Consider the following 22445-nt stretch of genomic DNA (forward strand, 5'->3'; position numbering starts at 1 on the left):
CGCAGATAACATTTCACGTTCCACCTCCCATTTCCTTTCTTGTAAGAAATCGGGGTTTCTGGTGGCCTGGGCTGTGCCTTCTATTTGATGGTTTCCTGAACCTGTTCATGTATTATTCATAGTCGGGGAGATATTTCTGAGGCTTTGGTTTTTTTTTTTTTTTTATCTTTTGAGGGCCACACTCATGGCACATGGAAGTTCCCAGGCTAGGGGTCTAATTGGAGCTGTTGTTGCCGGCCTACACCACAGCCACAGTGATGCGGATCCAAGCCACATCGGAGACCTACACCACAGCTCACAGCAATGCCAGATCCCCAACCCACTGAGCGAGGCCAGGGATCAAACCTGTGTCCTCGTGGATACCTGTCAGATTCCCTTCCACTGAGCCATGACGGGAACACTCTCTGACGCTTTGTTTACATAGCTGGTGAGGAAGTGCCCAAGCTAAGGCTCTCGGATGGAAAATCCTTTGATTTGGGATGTTGATAATAGCCTGCGTTCAGCCTCGTAGGGCTTCAGGTCTCAGTGTGAGGCTTTGTGTGCAGGAACAGGTGGTATCCATGGTCTAGAACAAACCAGGTATGAAACAAAAACCTTGCACACAAATATAGGGATTGGAAAGTTCATCTCTTTTCTTTACTCACTTTAATCAATGAATACCTCTTCCAATCTGTGACAATCTTTAGACAGAGAAAGGAACTCTGTAAAGCTTTCAAGGAAAGCATTTCTGGATTCAAAATGTGCTGTTAGGAATTTCTTCCTTTTCTACCCACATCTCTTTTCTTCACCTAAGCTGAACTTTCTCCCTTAGCATTGTTTTAGCTAGAAAAGAACTGGCAAATGCCATTTGTTTTAATGCAAAAGAAACTTTACTTTTGTTGCCTGAAAAATTGCTCCTCTGTCATTTCAGGTTTTTTTTTTTTTGCTATGTTTTCCCAGTCATTTTAATATTGGTTTGTATATTCCTGTAAACATAAATTAATATTCCTGCTCTTTTCTGTTAATACCATCCAACTTTTCCAATCTTTCTTGAGTTTCTCCGTGGAAAAATGGACACTCCATTCTTGGAAAGGCCAGAATAGGATCTTATAGAAATACTGAGATGTTTCTGTTCTAGTAATTATAGGTCCAAGCATTCACTGCACTGTCTTGAACAACATCATTTTGCAGTTAATGCATTGATTTCATCATTTTGCCGAAAATTCATGTGTTCATTCTCTTGAATTCTGTCTTCTTGGGCGTTCTAAAAATTCCAGATAAAGTGGAGCCTCTTGGCAGGTGGTGGAGGCTGATTCCTTCCTTGGGTTGATAGAACAAAAAGCCAGATTTTGAATCAGAAGATCTGGGCTTGGACCCCAACTCAACACTCCCTGCTCTGTGACCCTAGGGAAGCTCATTCCTGAGTTACACTTCCATCTGGTATGCATGCGACTCATTAGAATAGGGCTCAAGAGGAGCACTGTGATGCTGAGGGTGGGAACAAGGGCCGTGGTGAGCACACCTGGTGAAGCTGTTCCCTCTCATTCTCTTTTGTCTTCCTTTGCTCTTCCTCTCAGATGCTCCTTTGGCTGTCAGGGGGTCAGTAACAGATGTCAGCTTATTTTCTCGGCCCTCCTCTTGGCTCCTGGTGCCATTTTGAATCCCCTCCTCTTCTGTCCAGGGCTGGGGTCACCTGCAGAAAGAGCTCCAAGGCCCCCTCGTGACCAGCCCCTGGGGTGCTGAGAGTCTGGGTGACACAAGCATCTCACCCTGATTGGGGATTCCCTGCTGAGAAAAGCTGGATCCTTCCTTCTTGCCTTGGCCTCAAATAAAGTGCTTCTTACTCCATTCTCCTCTGAGCCTAGATGTTATGTGCCAGTTCTGAAATCAGCGAGGCATTTAGAACCGACAGCACAGGGAAGGCAATTCTGTGTTCATGTGTTGCCCCTCACCCGCTGCTCCCTCTGTCCCCTTGGTCTGTCCTGTGTCCTCTAGTGCCTCTGAAATGAACCATGACTCAGTTTGGAAGACTGGCGTGGCCCTGGGTGGGTGTTCCGTGTTGTCCCTCTTAAGAGCCTCTCCCTGGATCTCTTCAGCTGCGGAAGCCGTAGGCAGATCCGGAGAAGGTGCTGGGTGCTCTGGGGCCCGCTCGCCCGGCACACTTGGCACTTTTCTGGAGACACTCTGGCTCCTTGTCTGAAATCCAACCCACTCACCAGTACGCTCCTGGATAAGGCCACGGCTACGCGCCCATGCCCCCATGGCTTGTAAAATGTGATGAGCTCGGTAACAGGACTCTGATGAAATGAAACCCAGGCTTGTTTGTGCAGTTTCCACGCAGATATTCCATTCGTCGCCCGTAGCAGAGTCCAGAGGGAGCAATTGGATATTGAGCAGGGCTCAAAGATGTCCTGGGGACGTTTGAACCATTTTAATCATGTGCTAATCTAATTGGAAGCTCATAATATTTTGTACCGCAATTACTGGGACTGTGGGTCTGGAAAACCTCCACCCCTTATGAAAAGTTACCTCATCCAAACATAACACCCCTGACACCTAACATTTTGTTAAAAAGGGACGTATGTCAGAAGAGTGGGCATCTCTGATGCAAATGTTCTGTCATAGTTACATGCAGAAGACTTACTGAGGTCACTCCAGAATTCCCCATAGAGAGACATCCATGCCAGTGCTTGTGAATGTGGAGCAGGTCTACCTGTGAAGGGAAGCTGTGTGCTCTGCAAGTTGATAACATAGTTTTGGTGCTTCAGCAGCCTAATAAGAGGAAAACCACCAGAGAGGCCCTTAGAGAAAATAAATCACGCCTCTAAAGGCTTCCCTACTGCAGAGCACGGTCGCTAATGCCTTCTCTGCACAGATGCCCCGAAAAGGCACAGCTCCATTTCTGCTTAAATGCCGTTTCTTCTGGGTAAATCCCTCCCCCACCTCCCGCTGCAGTTCTGGATGAATTCTGCATTCGATTCTTTTCTTACCAACTGGCTTATATTGGAAACAAAAGTAGTTGGATGATCTTTACCAGCTCATTATGCTTTGGCTCTGGAAAAATAGTCCTTGCAGTTTGCTTACTTTCCCAAAATAGAAATGAAGCCAAAGATGACATCGATATGTGAGTGCTTTATGCCTGTAAAGCAGCAGAGGGACAGGGCTCTGCAGATGGGGGTGGGGGGCAGGGTCCTGAGCCATGTTCCTCTGGACTGACTGACTTTATTCCTCCTCCAGGCGAAGTTCAGATTCCAAGACCTCCCACCAATGTGCACGCCTCGGAAATCAGCAGAACGTATGTTGTCCTCAGCTGGGACCCACCTACTCCCCGTGGCAAGGAGCCGCTGATGTATTTCATTGAGAAGGTATTCACTGGCTGGTGTCCTGAAGCAGCAGGTCTCTGTAGGATTTCGTGTTGTGTTATTTCATGTTTTAAGGATGAGCAGCCACCAGATGAATCATCTCAGAGACTTCACACTATTATTTCATATGAAGCTGTAGGCTCTGGCTGAACATGTGGAGAATTCTGAAAAGGAAGTGGCTTTGGGCCTTGTGTCCCAGCAATGGCTGTGCTGCCATTCATGGATCCCCCTGCCCTGAGGGCTCTGTCAGCTTTCTTCCTGCTGGAGTATTCTAGGCTGTGAGGATCTCCAGACAGGAGGCCCCTGCTCTCAGTTTGTGCATAAGCCGAGTGGCCACTTGGTGGCGATCTTGTAGAGGAATTCACACTCCAGGTGGCGAAGGGTTACGCAGAATCATTGATTTGGAGACTTTTTAGATCTGGACGGGTATAAAGAAATAGATTGTGTGTTGCAGCACGTGCGCACCATACATGTACATAGCCAACAAAATTTCAAACACAATACCGTTACTCCATGCTATGCGTTTTCTCCTGCTTTGGTCTGGCCTATGGCACCAAAAATGCTGGTTGGGGGAGTTCCTGTCAAGGCACAGCAGAAACGAATCCAACTAGGAACCATGAGGTTGCAGATTCGATCCCTGGCTTTGCCCAGCGGGTTGAGGATCCGGCATTGCCGTGAGATGTGGTGTAGGTCGGAGATGCGGCTCATATTTGGCTCATATTTGGTGTTGCTGTGGCTGTGGCGCAGGCTGGCAGCTACAGCTCTAATTTGATCCCTAGTCTGGGAACCTCCATATGCTGTGGGTGAGGGCCCTAAAAAGACAAAAAAAGAAAAAAGAAATTCAACTACTGGGGCCTTAGAGCTCTGCCTGGAAATCCCACCCGTAGCCACAACCCAAGGCTCTTTGTGTGGACGCTGGGATGCCTCATGGCCATGAGCTCAGCATCTGGTGGCCAAGAGGTGGCCTGGGTCTGGCTGTGGTGGAGGTAGTGGTACCTGCAGTTCTTGGGCACGGCATCTGGCAGCTGAGGGGTACCTGGGTCTGGCTGTAATGGAGGCAGTGGCACCTGCAGTCCTTCTGATGCCCGGGCAGCCCCACCAAGGGCCCTGGACCCACAGTCTCCTCCAGCTTCTGCTCCTCCTTTCCTGACTCAGCTTTGCCTCCCAGGCTCTTCTAGAAGCTTGGCCATAGGACCCTGGCAGCGTTTTCCCCACTCACTCCCTGTTCCCACTCCAACAATGGGGTCCTCTCCTCTGATCAGCCCAGCTAAGTGTTCCCAGGGCTTCCCAGCCAGAAAACAGGCACCATGGACGCTTGTGTCAGCCCAAGAATGCAATGTCACTTTTGCTGAAAACGGAAAACTTTTCTAAGTGTGACTCTAATGTCTAGGAGCCTGGGGTGTTCAATATGCTTTCATTGTCCTTTTTGGTGGCATTTAGCAGGATCAGTGCACACCCCACTTTTACTGCCTCAGGATTCTTTTCAAAAGAGGGTTTATCTATCATGGAAAAAAATTAAATTAGACATGTAATCATGGTTTTAAAAGTAATTATCAATGATAAAAATTAAACACGCAGTATAGAAAATTTGGAAAATGCATAGGTGGTATGTAGAATAAAATGAAAATCAATAATTTGATAATGCAAAGCCGTCATTATTAACATGTGGTGCATATGTTTTTTTCTGTATAGGTATTTAAGTCTAGATATATCATAGATACAATCTGCATCCTGCATTATATACATTTTTTTTTGTCTTTTTGCCTTTTCTAGGGCTGCTCCCACAGCATATGGAGGTCCCTAGGCTGGGGGTCCAATCGGGCCTGGATGGGGGACGTGATTTCCTGCCTACACCAGAGCCACAGCAACGCGGGATCCGAGCCGCGTCTGCCACCTACACCACAGCTCACAGCAATGCCAGATCCTTAACCCACCGAGCAAGGCCAGGGATCAAACTGGCAACCTCATGGTTCCTAGTCGGATTCGTTAACCAGTGAGCCACGGTGGGAACTCCCTGCATTATATTTAACAGAATGATCCAGTTCTTGTCTGAATAAACATCTTTATATAGTAACTTAAATGGACACATGTAGTATTAATGTATCATATTGGATCATAACATATCTGCCCAACTGCTGGTTAGTTAGGTTGCTGTGTTACTACCATAATAGCTACGAAATGTGAATGTTTTAAACTGAAATGGAGCAGTTGTGATGGAATTCTCTGCCTCTCCTGCTTAATCACCTCATTGTTTAGATTTCACTTCATCTTTACTAAAGCCACAACCTATGCACTGATTCCCTGAAGTTTTCCATAGTTTATTGGCTTTTATGTTAAAAATTGTCACTGGTAACGTTCCCAACTTTGGAAATAATTTCTTACCTACTCTCTAAATCGGCTCCCTTTCCCTAAAATTCAGAACTGAGGTATGGATGGCCCTGGATGTGTGGTCCCTACAGGGTAATTTGGGAACTGGACCGGAGCAGTCCCTCGATGCACATTGGGGAGCTCAGGCCTTGACACGGTCCCCTGTCTTTGCAGTCTGTGGTCGGCAGTGGGACCTGGCAGCGGGAGAACGCCCAGACGGCCGTCAGGTCCCCAAGATACGCCGTCTTCGATCTGGCAGAGGGGAAATCATACGTGTTCCGAGTTTTGTCAGCAAATAAGCACGGCCTGAGCGACCCGTCGGAAATCACGTCCCCCATCCAGGCCCAAGATACCATCGGTGAGTTGTCACAGCCAGTGGCCAGACTGTAGGACAGGCCCCTGTAGGACAAGCTGTGGGACAGCCATTATCTTGTGTTGATAAAGACCTTAAAAGTCGCCATGAGTTATAATTCACATCACCTTGATCCTCCGTTTGGCAAGCGATGCAGATCTCTCTGCCTTGATGTGGTCATCATCTCTCCCAACTTCCATCTTTTTATGACCCGTGTAAACGGGTTAGAAATATTTTTGGGCAATGGCCACTTAAAAAAACAAAAAACAAAAAATGAGAAACAACCCCCATCCCCCAAACCTAGCCCTAAACGCACTAGGACTTCTTGGCTGAAGTTCCCTCCCTGGAGATGTCAGGTAAGGCTTATAGAAATTCTGAACTGCAGGAGGGGAGAAATCCATGGTCCAATCATGGCCGGATTTTGAGCTCCCCAGAGTCCCTCTAATCTGATAGAAATGGTGTTATTTTCTCAAAATGGGTAATTTTACATCCTACATGTCTTCTTCCTGGTTAGCAAAGCCCATGTGTTACTGAGGAGCTTTGCAGAAGGGTTACTTCTGGGGGAGAGAGGGGCATAACTCTGATGGGAATTCCTTTTGGGAGCCAGGCAGGGACCTGGGGACAGGGGTAGGGGTCCGCTGAGCACCACTTGGGTCCCTTGTTTCCCTGTGCCGCCCTCCTTGCCCACCTCTCCTCTAAAACCAAGCCCTGTGGACAAAGGGCCTGAGGGGGGTGTCACCCAAACTCCGATGTGACTGACCCTGTGTCCGTATCTCTCTGCCAAGTGGTCCCCTCGGCCCCCGGCCGCGTGCTTGCATCCCGGAACACCAGGACCTCGGTGGTGGTGCAGTGGGACCAGCCGAAGCATGGGGAGGACCTGCTCGGCTACTACGTGGACTGCTGCGTGGCTGGCTCCAATGTCTGGGAGCCTTGTAACCACAAGCCCATTGGCTACAACAGGTGCTACTGCCCGGGCCCCTCCCCTCACCCCTCGGCCAATGCCCCTGCTCCCTAGTGAAGTACAAGAACCACAACCCATGGGGCCCACAGGAGCAGGTGCCAGGGAGGGACACCTGTGTGGTCTACACCATGAGTCTGTGTTCTCACCTGCACACGAGGGCTACGTGCTTTACAGCTGGTGAGCTAGTTCTACCACCTGGCTGAAGCGAGTTGTCTGCTGATGGAGGAAGAGCCCCAGAGCGTGTCCCCTCTGACGTGATTAGCCTTTAAGACTTTTCCTGAATAGGAGAGTTAAAGCAGCCACTGGGATGGGAAAGGTGTCTTGTTTTTCTGTATTGATTTTTTGAACTTTAAAAACTGCTTTGTCGGAGTTCCTGCTGTGACTCAGTGAGTTAAAAACCCGTCATAGTGTCCTTGAGGGTGTGGGTTCAATCCCCTGCCTCACTCAGTGGGTTAAGGATCTGGGGTTGCCACAAGATGCAGCATAGGTTCCTGCGTTGCTGTGGCTGTGGCATAGGCCATCAGCTGCAGCTCTAATTCCACCCCTAGCCCGGGAACTTCCATATGCTGTGGGTGTGGCCCTAAAATAAAAAGAAAAAATATTGCTTTGTTTACACAGCTGACAGGCCTCTTCTCCAGACACCAGTTGCACAAAGCTGGTGGAGGGCAGCCCTGCCCACTTGCAGGGGCGACATGGCCCCATCTGCAGTGGTCCCAGCGTCTCCTCTGGCGCTGACTTGCTCCTGCCTCTTGCTGAGCCTGTGGGGATGGCCTGGGGCCTCAGGCTTTTCTCCAGGATGTGCACTCAGGACAGTGGAGGTAGCCGTCTGATCCCCACTGTGACTGGTTGTCTGTTATGGCTCAGACACTGTGCCCTCTTCACTCTTTAAAAAAAAAATAAATTGGGAGTTCCCGTTGTGGCGCAGTGGTTAACGAATCCGACTAGGAACCATGAGGTTGCGGGTTCGATCCCTGCCCTTGCTCAGTGGGTTAATGATCCGGCGTTGCCGTGAGCTGTGATGTAGGTTGCAGACGCGGCTCGGATCCCGCGTTGCTGTGGCTCTGGCGTAGGCCGGTGGCTACAGCTCCGATTCAACCCCTAGCCTGGGAACCTCCATATGCCGCGGGAGCGGCCCAAGAAATAGCAACAACAACAACAACAACAACAAAAATTGGAAAAAGCTGTAGCCAGGAAAAAAGAGACATAACTGAGAACGAGGTTAGATGTTTTCACAGTCCTGCCAGTAAATGCAGGGAGAGCTCTCAGGACAGAAAACTTAAAATATCACTAGCACAGGATTTTCACAAATGGCTGAGAAATGTTTGTATACTCTGAGATGAGTAACCATTGCTCACGGTTACTGAGCACTTAGCACCAGCAAGGCGGCTGTGCTGAGCAGTAGGGACCATTATCCCTTAGTACAGATGGGAAAACAAAGTCTTTCCAAGGTTAGGTAACCTGGCTGAGGACATAAAATCTGTCAAGTGTCCAAGCCGTCTCCAAGCCTAACCCGGCCTTGGTCTAAATCCTTAGGCCTTGTGGTTTAACTCCTTCTCACTCAGTTCTACATCCGTGTGTTCTTTTAGGTAAGGAGCGGCAGCCTACCTTATATTAGAACCCTTATCCAGACAAAGCCCAGGAGATTCAGAAATGAAGGGGGAGCCACAGAGTGAGGGGCTTTGACACTGCATGACCCACTCAGGACTGTGCTTCCTGCCCCCAGACCGCATCCAGCAACTAGTGGTCCACCCCTCGGGGCCCACCTGCTGTCAGCCCCTGTGTCTTTGGGTGTTCCTGCCTTACTTTTGGACCCAGCCTGTTGATTCCAATTAATGAACTAAACTTGCAAGTGAAAAATGGATGTATGTTGTGCACACACGAGGCACTCAAAGAAGTAAACTTCCCTTTAGCTCTGGTGAAGATTTTACGGCACGTTCATAATGATGTCTGTCTGTCGTGAGAGGAAAAACGTTGACCCCTGTAGTCACACCCTCGATTCGTGTCTTCCTCAGGTTCGTGGTGCACGGCCTAACGACTGGCGAGCAATACATCTTCCGAGTTAAAGCTGTGAATGCAGTGGGGACGAGCGAGAACTCACAGGAGTCTGATGTCATCAAAGTCCAGGCTGCCCTCAGTAAGTGATTCACGGGCGGCTCTGAGCCAGTGTTTGGTTCTCTGCTGCATTTTAATTTCTGCATGAGAAAACATTTGTGATTCATTTAGAATATAACCGGAGGGGAAAGGGGATGTAAATTGATGAACAGAGAACACATAATTCTGTGGAAACTTCTCATCAATTGGCTACTTGTCTCGGACATGCCAGGGTGACGGGAGAATTGATAATGTGCTAATAAAATGCAAATTAAAAATAGAAAATGCTATTGGAGGTCACTTTTGTTTCCATGTGCACATACCCACATTAAAATGTATGCTGTGGGGTATGACCAACTCTTTTTAAAACAGATGTGAAACTAGCACGTCAGTGGCCTTTCTGTTTTTAGTTCAAGGAGCTTTAATACATCATTCCAGAGAATTTCAAACGTTTGTGTAACTTTGTGGCTTTGTTCATAACTAGTGATCTTTAAAAATTATTGTTTTGATTACACTGAACAGTTTGGATCCTAACTTGTGTGATGGTCCCAAGAAAAACTTGATCTGTACAGCTCTGTGTTTTATGATGATGCTCTGGTTATTTAGTATAAAATGCACCCCACGACTTAAATGGATTCAGGAATATCTTCAAATATGAACATCTCATATACACAGTTTGAATCATAGTATTATCTTTTCACTTCTGGGAGAAATGTGTTGCTCTTTAATGATTTTTGTCTGCAACTAAATCCAAAAGCATCTTCAAAAATTATGATTTCTAGCCATAAATAAAATAATGTTACTGGAATTTCCAAGAAATGTCAAACCTAATAATACTTGGGCAATATAGCAAAACAGCAATTATTCTCTTAAAGTCATTATTCTAATCTATCCATTTTTCCCAGGAGGGACTTTCAAACATTAGCATTGGCCTCTTCAAGCCATTCCTACCAATCAGTTATGTTTTAATTCTGAAATGACAGTAGCTTGTTCCCAGTTACCTGTGTCTCAGGTAACCGAGGACAATGGGATACAGGTTGCTTAGAACTGGACTGGGGGCGGGGGGGAGGTGCAGCAGAGACACATCCTCTTCCATCTGTTTGGAAAAAATAATCCACTTCCGAATCCGGCATTTAAAAGGGAAGCCTGTATTCATATTCATCTGAGTTCCTACTCATCTGAGTTCATCTGTAACTATGTAGGAGATTGAGATTCACTGGCCTAAATGTATTGGTCATTGCTGGTCATGAGCGGTGAGGTTGCCGGTCTTCACAGGCATGGTGAGAAAGCTTCTCTCTCAAAGTTTCCTTCTGGGGGGGGGGTGTCTATTCCAATGTCTAGGCCAGATTTAAATAATTCACTGCCCTTGGATGATTGAAATATTGGAATATATATGTATATATGTATTGGAAGATTATTAGGAAATTGCAGCAAACACATATGAAAGAAACTTAAAAACTTACTCTCGGAGTTCCCGTTGTGGTACAGAGGAAACGATTCCGACTAGGAACCATGAGGATCCAGGTTCAATCCCTGGCCTCACTTAGTGGTTAAAGATCCAGCGTTGCCGTGAGCTGTGGTGTAGGTCGTGGATGAGGCTCGGATCTGGCGTTGCTGTGGCTGTGAGGCAGGCCGGCCGCTACAGTTCTGATTAGACCCCTAGCCTGGGAACTTCCATATGCCATGGGTGCAGACCTAAAAAAACAAACAAATAAAACTTGCTCTCTTTAAAACAAGAGACAAAAGCAAGGGAAGAAGGTGGATGGGGGGACCAGGACAGGGGTGCCTGCTCCCTGTCCCTTTCAAATGCTGAGGATTATTGTGCTAAGATCCGGGTGCCTTCCCACTGTTTCCTGCAGCCGTGCCATCCCACCCTTACGGAATCACGCTTCTGAACTGTGACGGCCACTCCATGACCCTCGGCTGGAAGGTGCCCAAGTTCAGTGGGGGCTCACCCATCATTGGGTACTACGTGGACAAGCGGGAGGGCCACCACAAAAACTGGCACGAGGTCAACTCTTCACCTCTCAAAGAGAGGATCCTCACGGTGGGTGTCTGCGGGTTTGTTTACTTTATCAGGGTGATTTTTCTCATTTGGGGCTCAGTCCTCCATCCAGTGTTTCAGAGTTCAGCGACATTAGATAATTTGATACACAAACAAAAATAGATTAAAAGTTCATGGCATCATGAGCATGTGGGCTCATAGGAAGCGTTTTCTTTCTGAGAAGCGGGCAGGTGGGCTGGTGGCCAGGTGCTGCAGTGAGTGCTCGGCCCCGGTGGCTGGCGGCAGGTCTCCTCCTGAGGCGAGAAGAATGGAACAGAGAAGAATGATGCTTCTGCTCCCTTGTCCCCATTTCCCGAGAAGGCCCTGTGTTCGAGCCTCCCAGGCAGTCACTTCCCCAAGTGCATGGTATGCCCAGGTGGCAGGAGTAGGCATGTGGACTTAGAGTAATAAAGGCCTGGAATCAAGTCCCTGTGCAAACCCTCAGCAGCCACAGGCAATGGCTCCACCTCCCTGAGCCGCTCCTCAAAAGCCCCCCGAACAGGGTTTCTCTGAGAAAGACCAGTGACAGAGAGTTTGTTTAACAGGGTCCCTGTGTGCATGAAGGGAGTGACTGCCGTTCCCAGGGTGGCATGGCTACCTATTGTGCAGAAGTCACTCTTGCTACAAAATGAGGGTTTTGGGGGAGGAGGCTCTTAGAAGGTCTAGCTCTGTCTGTGGAAGGTTTTGTGTTAATATCTGAATGTATAGGATATGTCTTTACCGTGGGTTTCACGCGTGTCTATTATGACACCTATTGCAGAAGTTCAGGCTTGCTGGTTTGTCCGCGCTTATCCTCAGACACTGTACTGTTTTTTGTCAGGTCCCAAAGTCACAAGGAAATGCTGCTTGTGCAGTGTTAGCTCCTCCACAAGGAGCGCAGACCTGCATGCAGGACGTGTAGCAGTTTGACTGCAAACACACTTGCTTTGGGAGACGCAATATCCTGCAGATCTGCATTCGCGCCAGTGGCCGGAGTGTGAGGCAGGGCTAGTGGTTCTGGTCCAAGGCCTTCCCTTCATCTTTTGTGGCACAGACCAGGCAGAATGGTCCCTTAGGGATGTCCAGACAGTGTGTGGGGAGGGGACAGGCCACACCCCTCAGCGAGGATGCTTCTTGTCCCTGGTTCTTGACACCCCACATGTGATGTTGAGGGGAGGGGGGGAGCCTGGGATTGAGGGCAGGCCCCCCCCCGCCCCCCGACTGCAATCCCCCTGGGTCCTCCTGGTTCTCGTCTCTCTCAGCCTGGGTTTCCCACCCGCCAAAAGGTCCTCCTTTCATTCCCCTGAGGAGGGTCTACGGAGAAGATGAGGCAAACCGTGTCAGGTTGAACATGATGATGGCAGCAGGCATATGAATAACCTTCCAGAAACACGTGGTTGACTCACTGGCAAGGGCCCCCCCTGCTTGTATTCCATCTGTAAATCAGCCATCAACCCCCCCTTCCCCCATGGGCTGTAGTGCAGCTGTTGTTTCACCTGTTAACGTAAGATACTCAATAGGTGGAGGGCTTGACAGAAGGCTCGACGTATGAATTCAAAATTGCTGCCGCCAACCTGGTGGGGATTGGGCTGCCCTCGGATCCCAGTGAGCTCTTCAAGTGTGAGGCCTGGACAGCGCCTGAGCCAGGTAAGATGGTCTCTTGTGGACACACGCTGTGTGAAGCGCTGTACTCACAGGGCTGGGGGAGATGTGGCTTTCCGTGTGCCAGCCCCACCCCCATTGGCCTCAGCACCAGCAGACCTTCAGCCACTTTGTACAGACTCTGGCATCACTACCAGGTACCAGGCACTGGGCACGGCGTTAGCCTGACCCTCTGTGTGATCTGGGCTGTGGATGCATAGATAAGATGGTGACAAGTGTGGAGTGATTGGAGCTGAAGTCTGAGACAGTTGTAGGGAGACACCCCCTGGGATACAGGGTCTGCACGGCTCCCCCACATCCAGGACGCTGTGGCTGGAGGCTGGTCCAGGGCAACTTCCTCCAGAAGATCTTTTCTCTGAGGCGCAGAGGGAGGCCGATCCCAGGAGAGGGGCATGGACCAGCTCCACAGGGACAGCAGGATGCTATGAGCTGTGTATTAGCTCAGGTCTCCTCGCGGACCATGGGGCTGCTGGTTCTGCAATGCATCATTGTCAGAGTTTGCATCAACTCAGGGCTCCGTTTCACAATTTGCAAGAACTGGGCATTGCTTCTCTGTATCCGCTTCAACAATGTGGAATGCAATGAATATTATGCTCACACTTGGAACAAAGCAAAGCAAGACGAGATAGCAGACCTTCAGTTGGAGCTGAAAAGCTCAAAATTCAGATGATTTTTTTTTTTCAATTTTGTGGCCAGATTATAGTGCTTTTCTTCTTTCCTTTTTGTGGGAGTGTTTGTTTTAAGGAAATTAGTTTGCACCTTAGACAAGTCAATGGAAGGAAAAGCTGTAGAAGTTCCCAGTGCCTTTTGGGGGCTTAGCAGCCTCCAAGGCTGCAGACTAGTTAGTGTTGGGGGGCTGCTGCTCCCCTCCTACTGCTCAAGGCCCCTCTGGACCTGGGGATAGTCAGCCCTCATCCCTAGGGTTGCTCAGGTGTCTGTGGAGAGCGGGGCTGGGGTACTATGGAGGCGGAGCAGGTAAGCCAGTTACAGGTGGTCAGATGCTCTGAGTGACAGTCCTGTGATGCCCAGGTTCCCACCAGTGGCTGGGTAGGTACCCTGGGGTTCTTTCTTGTACTACTTTCTCTCTACAGGAGGTACCTGCTGGGTTCGGGTGAGCACGGGGACTCATGAATTATTCCAGGTGTGTTGCAGGCACCTACATGCCTGGTTGATGAGGCAGGTTTTCCCCAGCTCCCAGGACCATGCTCAGCACTGCTCCCCATGAGTCCCTGGAGGGAGGGGTGTCCATGACCACCTGTCAATGAGCAGGTGTGCAGGCTCTACTAGCAGGCGGTATGTCTGGGGCGGCCTAGGGGCTGCCTGCATGGGTGCCTACACAGACTTGACTCCATTGCTCAGGTCCTGCCTATGACCTGACGTTCTGTGAGGTCCGGGACACGTCCCTGGTCATGCTCTGGAAAGCTCCCGTGTATTCCGGTAGCAGCCCTGTCTCTGGCTACTTTGTGGATTTTAAGGAGGAGGATTCCGGAGAGTGGAACACCGTCAATGAAGTTGCCACTGCAAATCGTTACTTAAAGGTGAGTGTTCTGGAGTTTCCCTCGTAGCACAGCAGAAACGAATCCACCTAGGAACCATGAGGTTGTAGGTTCAATTCCTGGCCTTGCTCAGGGGGTTAAGGATCTGGTGTTGCGTGAGCTGTGTTGTAGGTCACAGACACAGCTCGGATCTGGCCTGGCTGTGGCTGTGGAGAAGGCCGGCAGCCGTATCTCTGATTCAACCCCTGGCCTGGGAACCTCCATATGCCGCGTATGCGGCCCTAAAAAGGGGAAAAAAATAAAATAAAAGGTGAGTGTTCCTTCTTAGGTTTGCCTTCCGGGGGAAGTAGCTCGTCCCTGTGGGGGTCTAGCTAGAAGCTCCCCCTGGGAGCTGTGCACCTGGGTCATTGTAGGTGGTTCAAGGGCACCTGGCCCTCGGAGGACATGGGGGGCGACTGTGTGTGTGGGCCATCTGGAAGGCCTATTTCCTCCCCCTCCTGCTATCTTACAACCCCTGATAGTGCTGAGACCTCACGGTCACAGCTGTGCTGATGCACCTTCCACAGTCACGACTGTATCATGTCTTTTCACACCAAGCCCTTATTTAGTTTACTTCATTCACGTGATCACTGGTGGATGTCTGATAAACACACACCTGCATACACAGTATGAATACATTTGACAGAATTATAATGAGGAAGTTTCTCTTTCTCCAGGTATTTCTGTCTTTAGTACCTGCAGTTCACAGTCAACTGGGTCAGGTTAGTGGGGACAGTAGTCCTTAGACCCAGAGGCCCTCCCCTCTCGTCAGAGGCTTTCATCTCTAGATTGTAGGCTCTGCAGTGTGGTTCAGACAGAGAGGTGACTGGCATCCTTAAGGAAAGGCCATTTCTGAGTATCCACTCAGCTGTGTGCTGAGAGACATCTATGTGAGCCATAGCCTCTGAAAGCAATGGGACATCATGGAGCAAGATCAGTGTCTCCTGAATGAACAGAATCCAGCTAAATGAGTTAGTTAGAAATTAGCTAATACCTATTTTATTTTTGTTATCCATGCAGATTAAATATACATCATTTGCACATAGGAAATACAGGTTTTATTTTGGTTTTGGCCACGCCTGCAGAATGTGGAAGTTCCTGACCCAGGGATTGAACCCATGTCACAGCATCGACCTGAGTCACTGCAGTGACAACACAGGATCCTTAACCCACTGCACCACAAAGGAACTCCCAATATGGGCTTGACTTTGATATGCCTCAATGATGGGACATTTTATGTAAAAAATCACACGTAAAATGATATTTAGTCCTATAGCATTATTTTAAATATTAACACTAGGTTGCAAACTAGATCATAGGATTTTAATTCTGCTTTAAAATCTGCAAAGTACAAAGGAGAGACTATATCAAAACAGTAGCAAAGCTGTTTATTCTTGCAAAGTAAGGCAGTGATGCCTGTGGCTCCCTTTCCCTCCTGTTCTTCTGGCTTCTTCTGTGTGGCTGTTCCAGCTGGAAGAATAAGCTATTTGTAAAAAGAGAGTACAATTTTAATAAAATGTGATGAATAGTGTCGTCATTTTCATTTATCTGTTCACGTGTGACGTTTCCTCTGTCTCTCAAGGTCTGTGACCTGCACCAAGGAAAAACCTATGTCTTCCGCGTCAGGGCAGTAAACGCAAACGGGGTGGGGAAGCCCTCGGACACATCGGAGCCAGTGCTGGTGGAGGCCAGGCCAGGTGAGACCTGCCTGTTCGGGTGCTCAACTGGCAAAACCTCACGAGAGCCGTGCACATGGGCATGGATGGGGGGACCAATGGACAGTGGCTCTGTCACATTTTGAAAAACTTTTTTTTTTAATATTGTTGACTTTAGTTTTGTTTGCTTTTTGAACGATAGGTAGATATTCATTTTATATTCAACTGAATATAAATGTTTGGCCTCAAACTACATATAATGAAGTGACTTTTGAAATGGAAAGTTTTGAAAGCACTAGAGAGATAATTTACTAAAGCTCTGTAAACATGTCTTTCAACATCGCCAGAAGTCCTGCATCACAGAAAATCTCTGGTGCCCTGTCACATTTCCTAAAGGAGTTGGATTGATGAACGTAGTAGAACAAGTCTTCAAAGACACACTGCCTGCCCTGACCTCCTGGGCTGGTGGGGCCACACTGTGTGGCTGGCGGGGTCTTTATTGGCAGCAGTAGGACCGTGTGCAGGGGAGTCTATGTTGCATGGCTTTTATGTTGTTGTAGAGTTTTGACCAGAAATTATGAAGCCAATAGCAGTTTTCCTGGTTGCAGGTAGTAAGAGGCCAGTGAGAGACCTTGGCAGGGAGGTGCTGCTAAGGGTGGGAGGTGAGCTCAGAGGGTGCGGGCAGAGGAGGGTCCCTGACTCTCAGGTGATAGAACCTGAAACTGTCTTGGGGTGGATACTCTGGGGCCCTGGCTCAGGCTGGCGTGTTTCTTCCTGTCCCTGAATCCTGAGGGATGGATCCCAAATGGCCTGTGTGGGCCAGGGCCCATTTTGTCAAAAAGCAACAAGCAAACAGTCCCCCCTAAGAGGAAAAAGTGGAGGAAGTGGAGCCTGGGGTGGGTGAAACAGGTGCTGTAACCACACCTGCTGGGACCTCAGGATCAGGGAGGGTCAAATCCCAGAGAAGAAAGATCCTTATGGCTGGACCGCAGCCCGAAGGGTTTTCTCCAGTGTACTGGGTGCAGGAAAGGAAGTGCACAGAAATGTGATGACTTAAATGAAGCCCTGAACCTCTCTGCCCTCTGTCCGCTCCCCAGTGTAGGTGGACGGTAGGCGGAAAGTGATGACTCGATGTAAAACAAGCCCTCCACCCAGGCCACCCCCCCCACACTCCAAAAAAAGACTCAGCAGGACCCAGCCAGCTCCTGAAGGCTCCCGGTGTTCTCGTTCCACAGGCACGAAGGAGATCAGTGCGGGGGTAGACGAGGAGGGCAACATCTACTTGAGCTTTGACTGCCAGGAGATGACGGATGCCTCTCACTTCACCTGGTGCAAATCCTACGAAGACATTGCAGATGATGAGAGGTTCAAGGTCGAGACTGTGGGGGACCAGTAAGTTCCACCCTGGAGCTGGCAGCTGTGACCCTTCAGATTGCCTGCAAACACAGTGATTAACGTCCCTCGTTTTTCTTCCCTTTCAGCTCAAAGCTGTACTTTAAGCATCCGGATAAAGTGGACTTAGGGACTTACTCTGTGTCCGTCAGTGACACAGATGGCGTGTCCTCCAGCTTTGTCTTGGATGAGGAAGGTAACACCTGTAGGACAGAAGCTGGCCTTTTGGGGTTTTACATAAAGCACCTTCAAGGATTGACACTAACAGAAAAAGACATTTGCTTAGGAAAAGGGAGTGTGTTTGTGGGAGGCTGGGGTTGGGAAATCTTTATTAACAGCCCCCGATTACTTTGGAAATTAAACAGACTCTACAGTGTGCACTGTATCTACTAAATGAATCGCTGGTCCCGGAGGGTTTTATTTATTGCTCTACATTGCTTATCTAGCCTTCCTTTTATACTTTCAGAGATGGGTTTTAGTTATATGTCTGTAGTCTGGCAAGTAGCATATTACCAAATAAGTCCTTGAAATTAATGAGAGACACACAGATGGGAGGCCTCCATTTGGTCCCAACATTGAATAGCCGAGTAATGGGAAGATTAAAAAAAACCCACATGCACATGCGTGGATATATATATTTTTAGGTGCGTGAAATAATATTTAATTACCATAGTTAAAATCTCTTGGTCTCTTAGGATATGGCAGGGAGAGGGGAAAAATGTCAGCTCATGCTCCCCAGGGAAGAGTAGTGGTTTCTCTTAGGAGGGTCCCCAGATCTGAGTCCATCAGGTAGTGAACTGGCCTCGAGAGGGGGTTTCTTCCCCTACCTGGGTTTGTGTTTATTTGTATCCAGCCCTTCCCCACCCTACCTGCAGCTCAGAGTCAGCTGTACAGGTGTGTCATTAGTCAGTGGTGGGCAGCGCTGGACAGGATCCTCAGGTCTGCATGTTGTCAGGTCTCTAAAGGCTTAGGAGTCTCTGAGAATCCTCAGGCAAAATTCTGGAGCTCCCTGGTGGCACAGTGGATTAAGGATCCCGTGTTGTCACTGCCGATGCTTGAGTTGCTGCTGTGGTGCGTGTTTAACACCTGGTCTGGAAATTTCCACATGCAGTGGGAGAGGCTAAAAAAAGCCCCTACAAAATAAACGAACAAATAAACCATCAAAATGCTTTAACCTTGATAAGGGGATCCCTTCCTTATCAGTGGCATCTTGGTTGGCTGCCCGCTAAGGGTGTTATCTCGAGGAGGGGGACACAGGAGTGTGCCTAGGACAGGTGGTGAGGGCCCAGCATCCCACCTGGGAGACTGCGTCCGCAGGTAAATGGGGCTGAACCCTTGTATGTTTCCCAGGACCAGCAGAACAGTGGAGGGCTGCACCGTCTCTGCTTTTTGTGGTCCCTTTTGAGCCCACTGCTCACAGATGGGGCAGGAACACACCAGAATCCGCTTGTATCTTTTTAAGCTGCCCTTTTGGACCTTCACTCAGTGATCCTCAAATAGCTTTTTGCTCGCAAAGCATCCTTAAAGAATTCTGAAAAGCCATGCAGTTCTCTGCTCCATATGAAAGTGTGCAGATGACGCTTTTGCCTTAATTTCATTTTTTAATTTTTTTAAATTTTTTGTCTTGTTTTTTCTAGGGCCGCACTCGTGGCATATAGAGGTTCCCAGGCTAGGGGTCTAATCAGAGCTGTATCCGAGGGCCTACGCCACAGCCACAGCATGGCACAAGATCCGAGCCGCATCTGTGACCTACACCACAGCTCACAGCAGCGCCGGATTCTTAACCTACTGAGTGAGGCCAGGGATCGAACCCGCAACCTCATGGTTCCTAGTCAGATTCGTTAACCACTGAACCACAATGGGCCCTCCTCGCCTTAATTTTAAATCATTTCCAGAGATGAATTTTTCAGCATATTTTATATTGCATATGGACCTCAAGTATATTTTAGGCAAAACCTGGAGGCTGCAACTTTAGCTCATTTGATCTGTTGAGGTTCTGACCGTGAGACCTGGTGGGGAGAGTCAGTCTTTGCCTCATTCACTCATCTAGGCTGGACGCATTTGGGTCACAGAAAGTCAGCTTCATTGTTCAGTTTAAATGAACAGGTGCATTCACACCTTTGTGAGCATGATGTCATTCTCAAATTCTAATTTTAAGAAAGAAGAAAGGAAGGGAAGGAGGGAGGAAGGAAGGAGGGGAGGGAAAGGAAAGAAAAAAATGGTTTAGAACCGTCAGTTTTTTTTTTTTTAACTTACCCTTGGAATTCTCAGGAGCAATGCAATCTGGTTTTTTATTTTTTGCTTTATTTTTATTATTTTAAACTCATGATAATACACCACAGTGACGTTCTGGGTAAGTGAGAGGGATGTTGAAGCAGGACACTTCGAAAGGAGAAGGAAAATCAGAGACCACCCATATTCTCAGCCAGCCAGACCAATTTTAGGAAAGAGTTCATGTGGAATTAGAGGGTCTGCAAGTGGATCAAGGCATCTCCCCCCTGCAAGACCTCCCTCTTCCAGGACTGTACCTTCCCTGCCTCCAGCCCCCACATTCGCCAGTACCCCTGCCCTAAACAGCTCTGACCAGTCCCTCTAGTAAGTGGGTGTTTAAATGGTGAGGATCTTTTGTCTTTTTTTTTTTTTTTTTTTTTTCAGGCCCGCACCAGTGGCATATGGAAGTTCCAAGGCTAGGGGTCAAATCGGAGCTGCAGCTCCTGGCCTACACCACAGCCACAGCAATGTCGGATCTGAGCTATGTCTGTGACCTACACCACAGCACATGGCATTGGATCCTTAGCCCACTGAGCGAGGTCAGGGATCCAACCTGTGTCCTCATGGATACGAGTCAGATTTGTTTTGGCTGAGCCATGATGGGAACTCCCCTGAATGGTGAGGATCTTAGCAGCAGGGACCACTAACTTACTGGAGGGAGTATTCAGAATTGAAGTTACCCCCCACCTCCCTTTCACCCCCAGTTCAGGTTTCTTTCACAGCCTCAGATCAAATCTTGGTGATGTCAGATCTCTGCTTTGTCTAGCCTTGCTTTTGCTTAAAACTTTCGAACGTACAGGTCAAAACCAGTGACTCTGTTTTTCTTAATTTTAGAGCTGGAACGTTTGATGGCGCTGAGCAATGAGATAAAAAATCCCAGTAAGTGAGCCTGGAACTCTGAGTGCAGGCTTGAACCTGGCAGGACTGGGTTCGCTACCACGTGCAGCTCAAGAAGGGACACCCTGGGGAGAGGATGGACTCAGGTCATGCTCCCAGCTGCTCAACAATTCACCCAGAACACATGTCAGCTAATCTTGTAACTTGCAGACATTTTCATTGCATAGAGAGTTTTTGAATTTGGGCTTTAGTGTGGCTGTTCAATCCAGGTGAGAATTGTATGAAATGGGCTCCTCGGTTATTGGTTTATCCCAAATTCAGAAAGGATGCTGCCGTCTGCTACCGCTGGGCTGTCAAGAAGGCAGACCAGGGGCCCTGGGACGCGCAGGGCAGGAGACTTCAAGTGCAACACCAGACTCACTAGAGTTTCATTGCTTAGTTTTGGTTTTCATGATCCAATTCAGTACTGCGGGGCTTCACATTCTCAAAACAGTTTAACAACGAGGATTGCTGTTTTCCTGTAGCTGTTCTTTGTCACAAGGGTTCATGAATTACTGACTTATGCTTCCTTTCCTTCCTACAGCGATTCCTCTGAAGTCAGAATTAGCTTATGAGATTTTTGATAAGGGCCAGGTTCGCTTCTGGCTCCAGGCTGAACACCTATCTCCAGACGCCAGCTACCGCTTTGTTATTAACGACAAAGAAGTCCCTGACAGCGAGGTGAGTTCACGGGTGTGTGGCCTCTGGCTTTGGAGCAGCCAAGTATTTCTGGGAGGTCAGTCCCTGAAAATCAATCTTCGGTTTTTGTTTTTATCCCTTTTTGAGCTGTAGAAATTGGGGTGCGGGAGGTTGACAAGATGAATGGGAGATGGTGGATTCTTGAAACACTCAGAGATTTGGTCTGGATTAGATAAGAGATCAGGAGCCCTTTAAATCCAAGCCTGTTGGAGCTAAACAATAACAGACTATGTTTCAGAGGCATGGGGTGTGGGATTGTAAAAAGGTTCGGGTTACATGGGATGGGGGGGGTTCTCGGTGGGTCAGTTTATTTATCTTTGATAAGGGTTTGGAAGGCATGGATTTTTGCTCTGAGGGTGAGCAATGCCTCCCTAAGGCTCCCCCTCCCAAGGACAGCACCCCATGGAAGCCATCAGCTGGGAAATTAATTTCTGCACCTTCCCTGAGCTTTCAGGCTGCTCCCCTGGCGTGGCAAGTCCAGGCAAAGAAAGATACGCGGCATACCATGATACTAACACTTGCCCTTCTTCTACTTTTAACTGTATAGAATGAAGCTTGCAAGTATTATAAAGCCTTCTTTTTTTGGCTGTGGACCACTGACTATGTTTCCAGAGTTTCCCCTCATCTAATAATTGCAGCATATCTAAGAACCCAGTTCAAAGCCAAGCTACATGATGGAGGCTTTTTCTATGTTCGGTGGTCCCCTCGGGCGGGGTCTACCATCTTTCCTTCCTCTGTTCTCTTTTCCTTGACACCAGTGTGGGGGGTCACTTTAGCTGCCCTACCAGGTCCTAACTGCCACAATCCTTTGTCCACAGCACAAATATTAACCGGTAGCTCATGCCATTGGCGGCCCACTCACTGTTCCTCTAGCTGAGCTTCTGGTCCCTATCTGGCCTTGGTGTCTGATGGGTATTTAGGATAGTGTGGTTAGGTGAACGCTTCTCGGGAAGAAATCATGCATGGACAAAGAGCATGTGAGCTTCCTTATCTGGTCCATCTTCCCCATGGGATCAGTGACATACCTGAAGAACTGTACAAACTGGGGGTTTGGCTAGTAGGTAGAAAGCATGTAGTTTCTTCCTGTCTGCAAAAAAGCCCACAGTACAGGAGTTTTCTGCGGGAGACCATTGCACGATCCAGGTAATTGGAGACGTTTTCTTTGAGCAGAGCTCATGCTATGGCATGCAATGGAATTTAGTGTAATTACACTTATTTGT

General features: G+C 48.5%; 1 protein-coding gene across 1 annotated transcript in view; it reads left to right on the top strand.

Annotated features, from left to right (window-relative positions):
* The window catches only part of MYOM2 (myomesin 2), a 75159-nt gene that overhangs the window by 32518 nt on the left and 20196 nt on the right, over positions 1-22445 (top strand). The window contains exons 14-25 of the mRNA XM_047772240.1: positions 3217-3344; positions 5883-6066; positions 6846-7020; positions 9034-9155; positions 10972-11159; positions 12656-12782; positions 14157-14335; positions 15915-16029; positions 17223-17379; positions 17469-17575; positions 20485-20529; positions 21071-21207. Coding sequence (XP_047628196.1) covers positions 3217-3344; positions 5883-6066; positions 6846-7020; positions 9034-9155; positions 10972-11159; positions 12656-12782; positions 14157-14335; positions 15915-16029; positions 17223-17379; positions 17469-17575; positions 20485-20529; positions 21071-21207 — 1664 coding nt within the window. The remainder of the gene's footprint in view (positions 1-3216; positions 3345-5882; positions 6067-6845; positions 7021-9033; positions 9156-10971; positions 11160-12655; positions 12783-14156; positions 14336-15914; positions 16030-17222; positions 17380-17468; positions 17576-20484; positions 20530-21070; positions 21208-22445) is intronic.

Source organism: Phacochoerus africanus, chromosome 3, assembly GCF_016906955.1.
Source record: "Phacochoerus africanus isolate WHEZ1 chromosome 3, ROS_Pafr_v1, whole genome shotgun sequence".
Classification (NCBI taxonomy): Eukaryota; Metazoa; Chordata; class Mammalia; order Artiodactyla; family Suidae; genus Phacochoerus; species Phacochoerus africanus.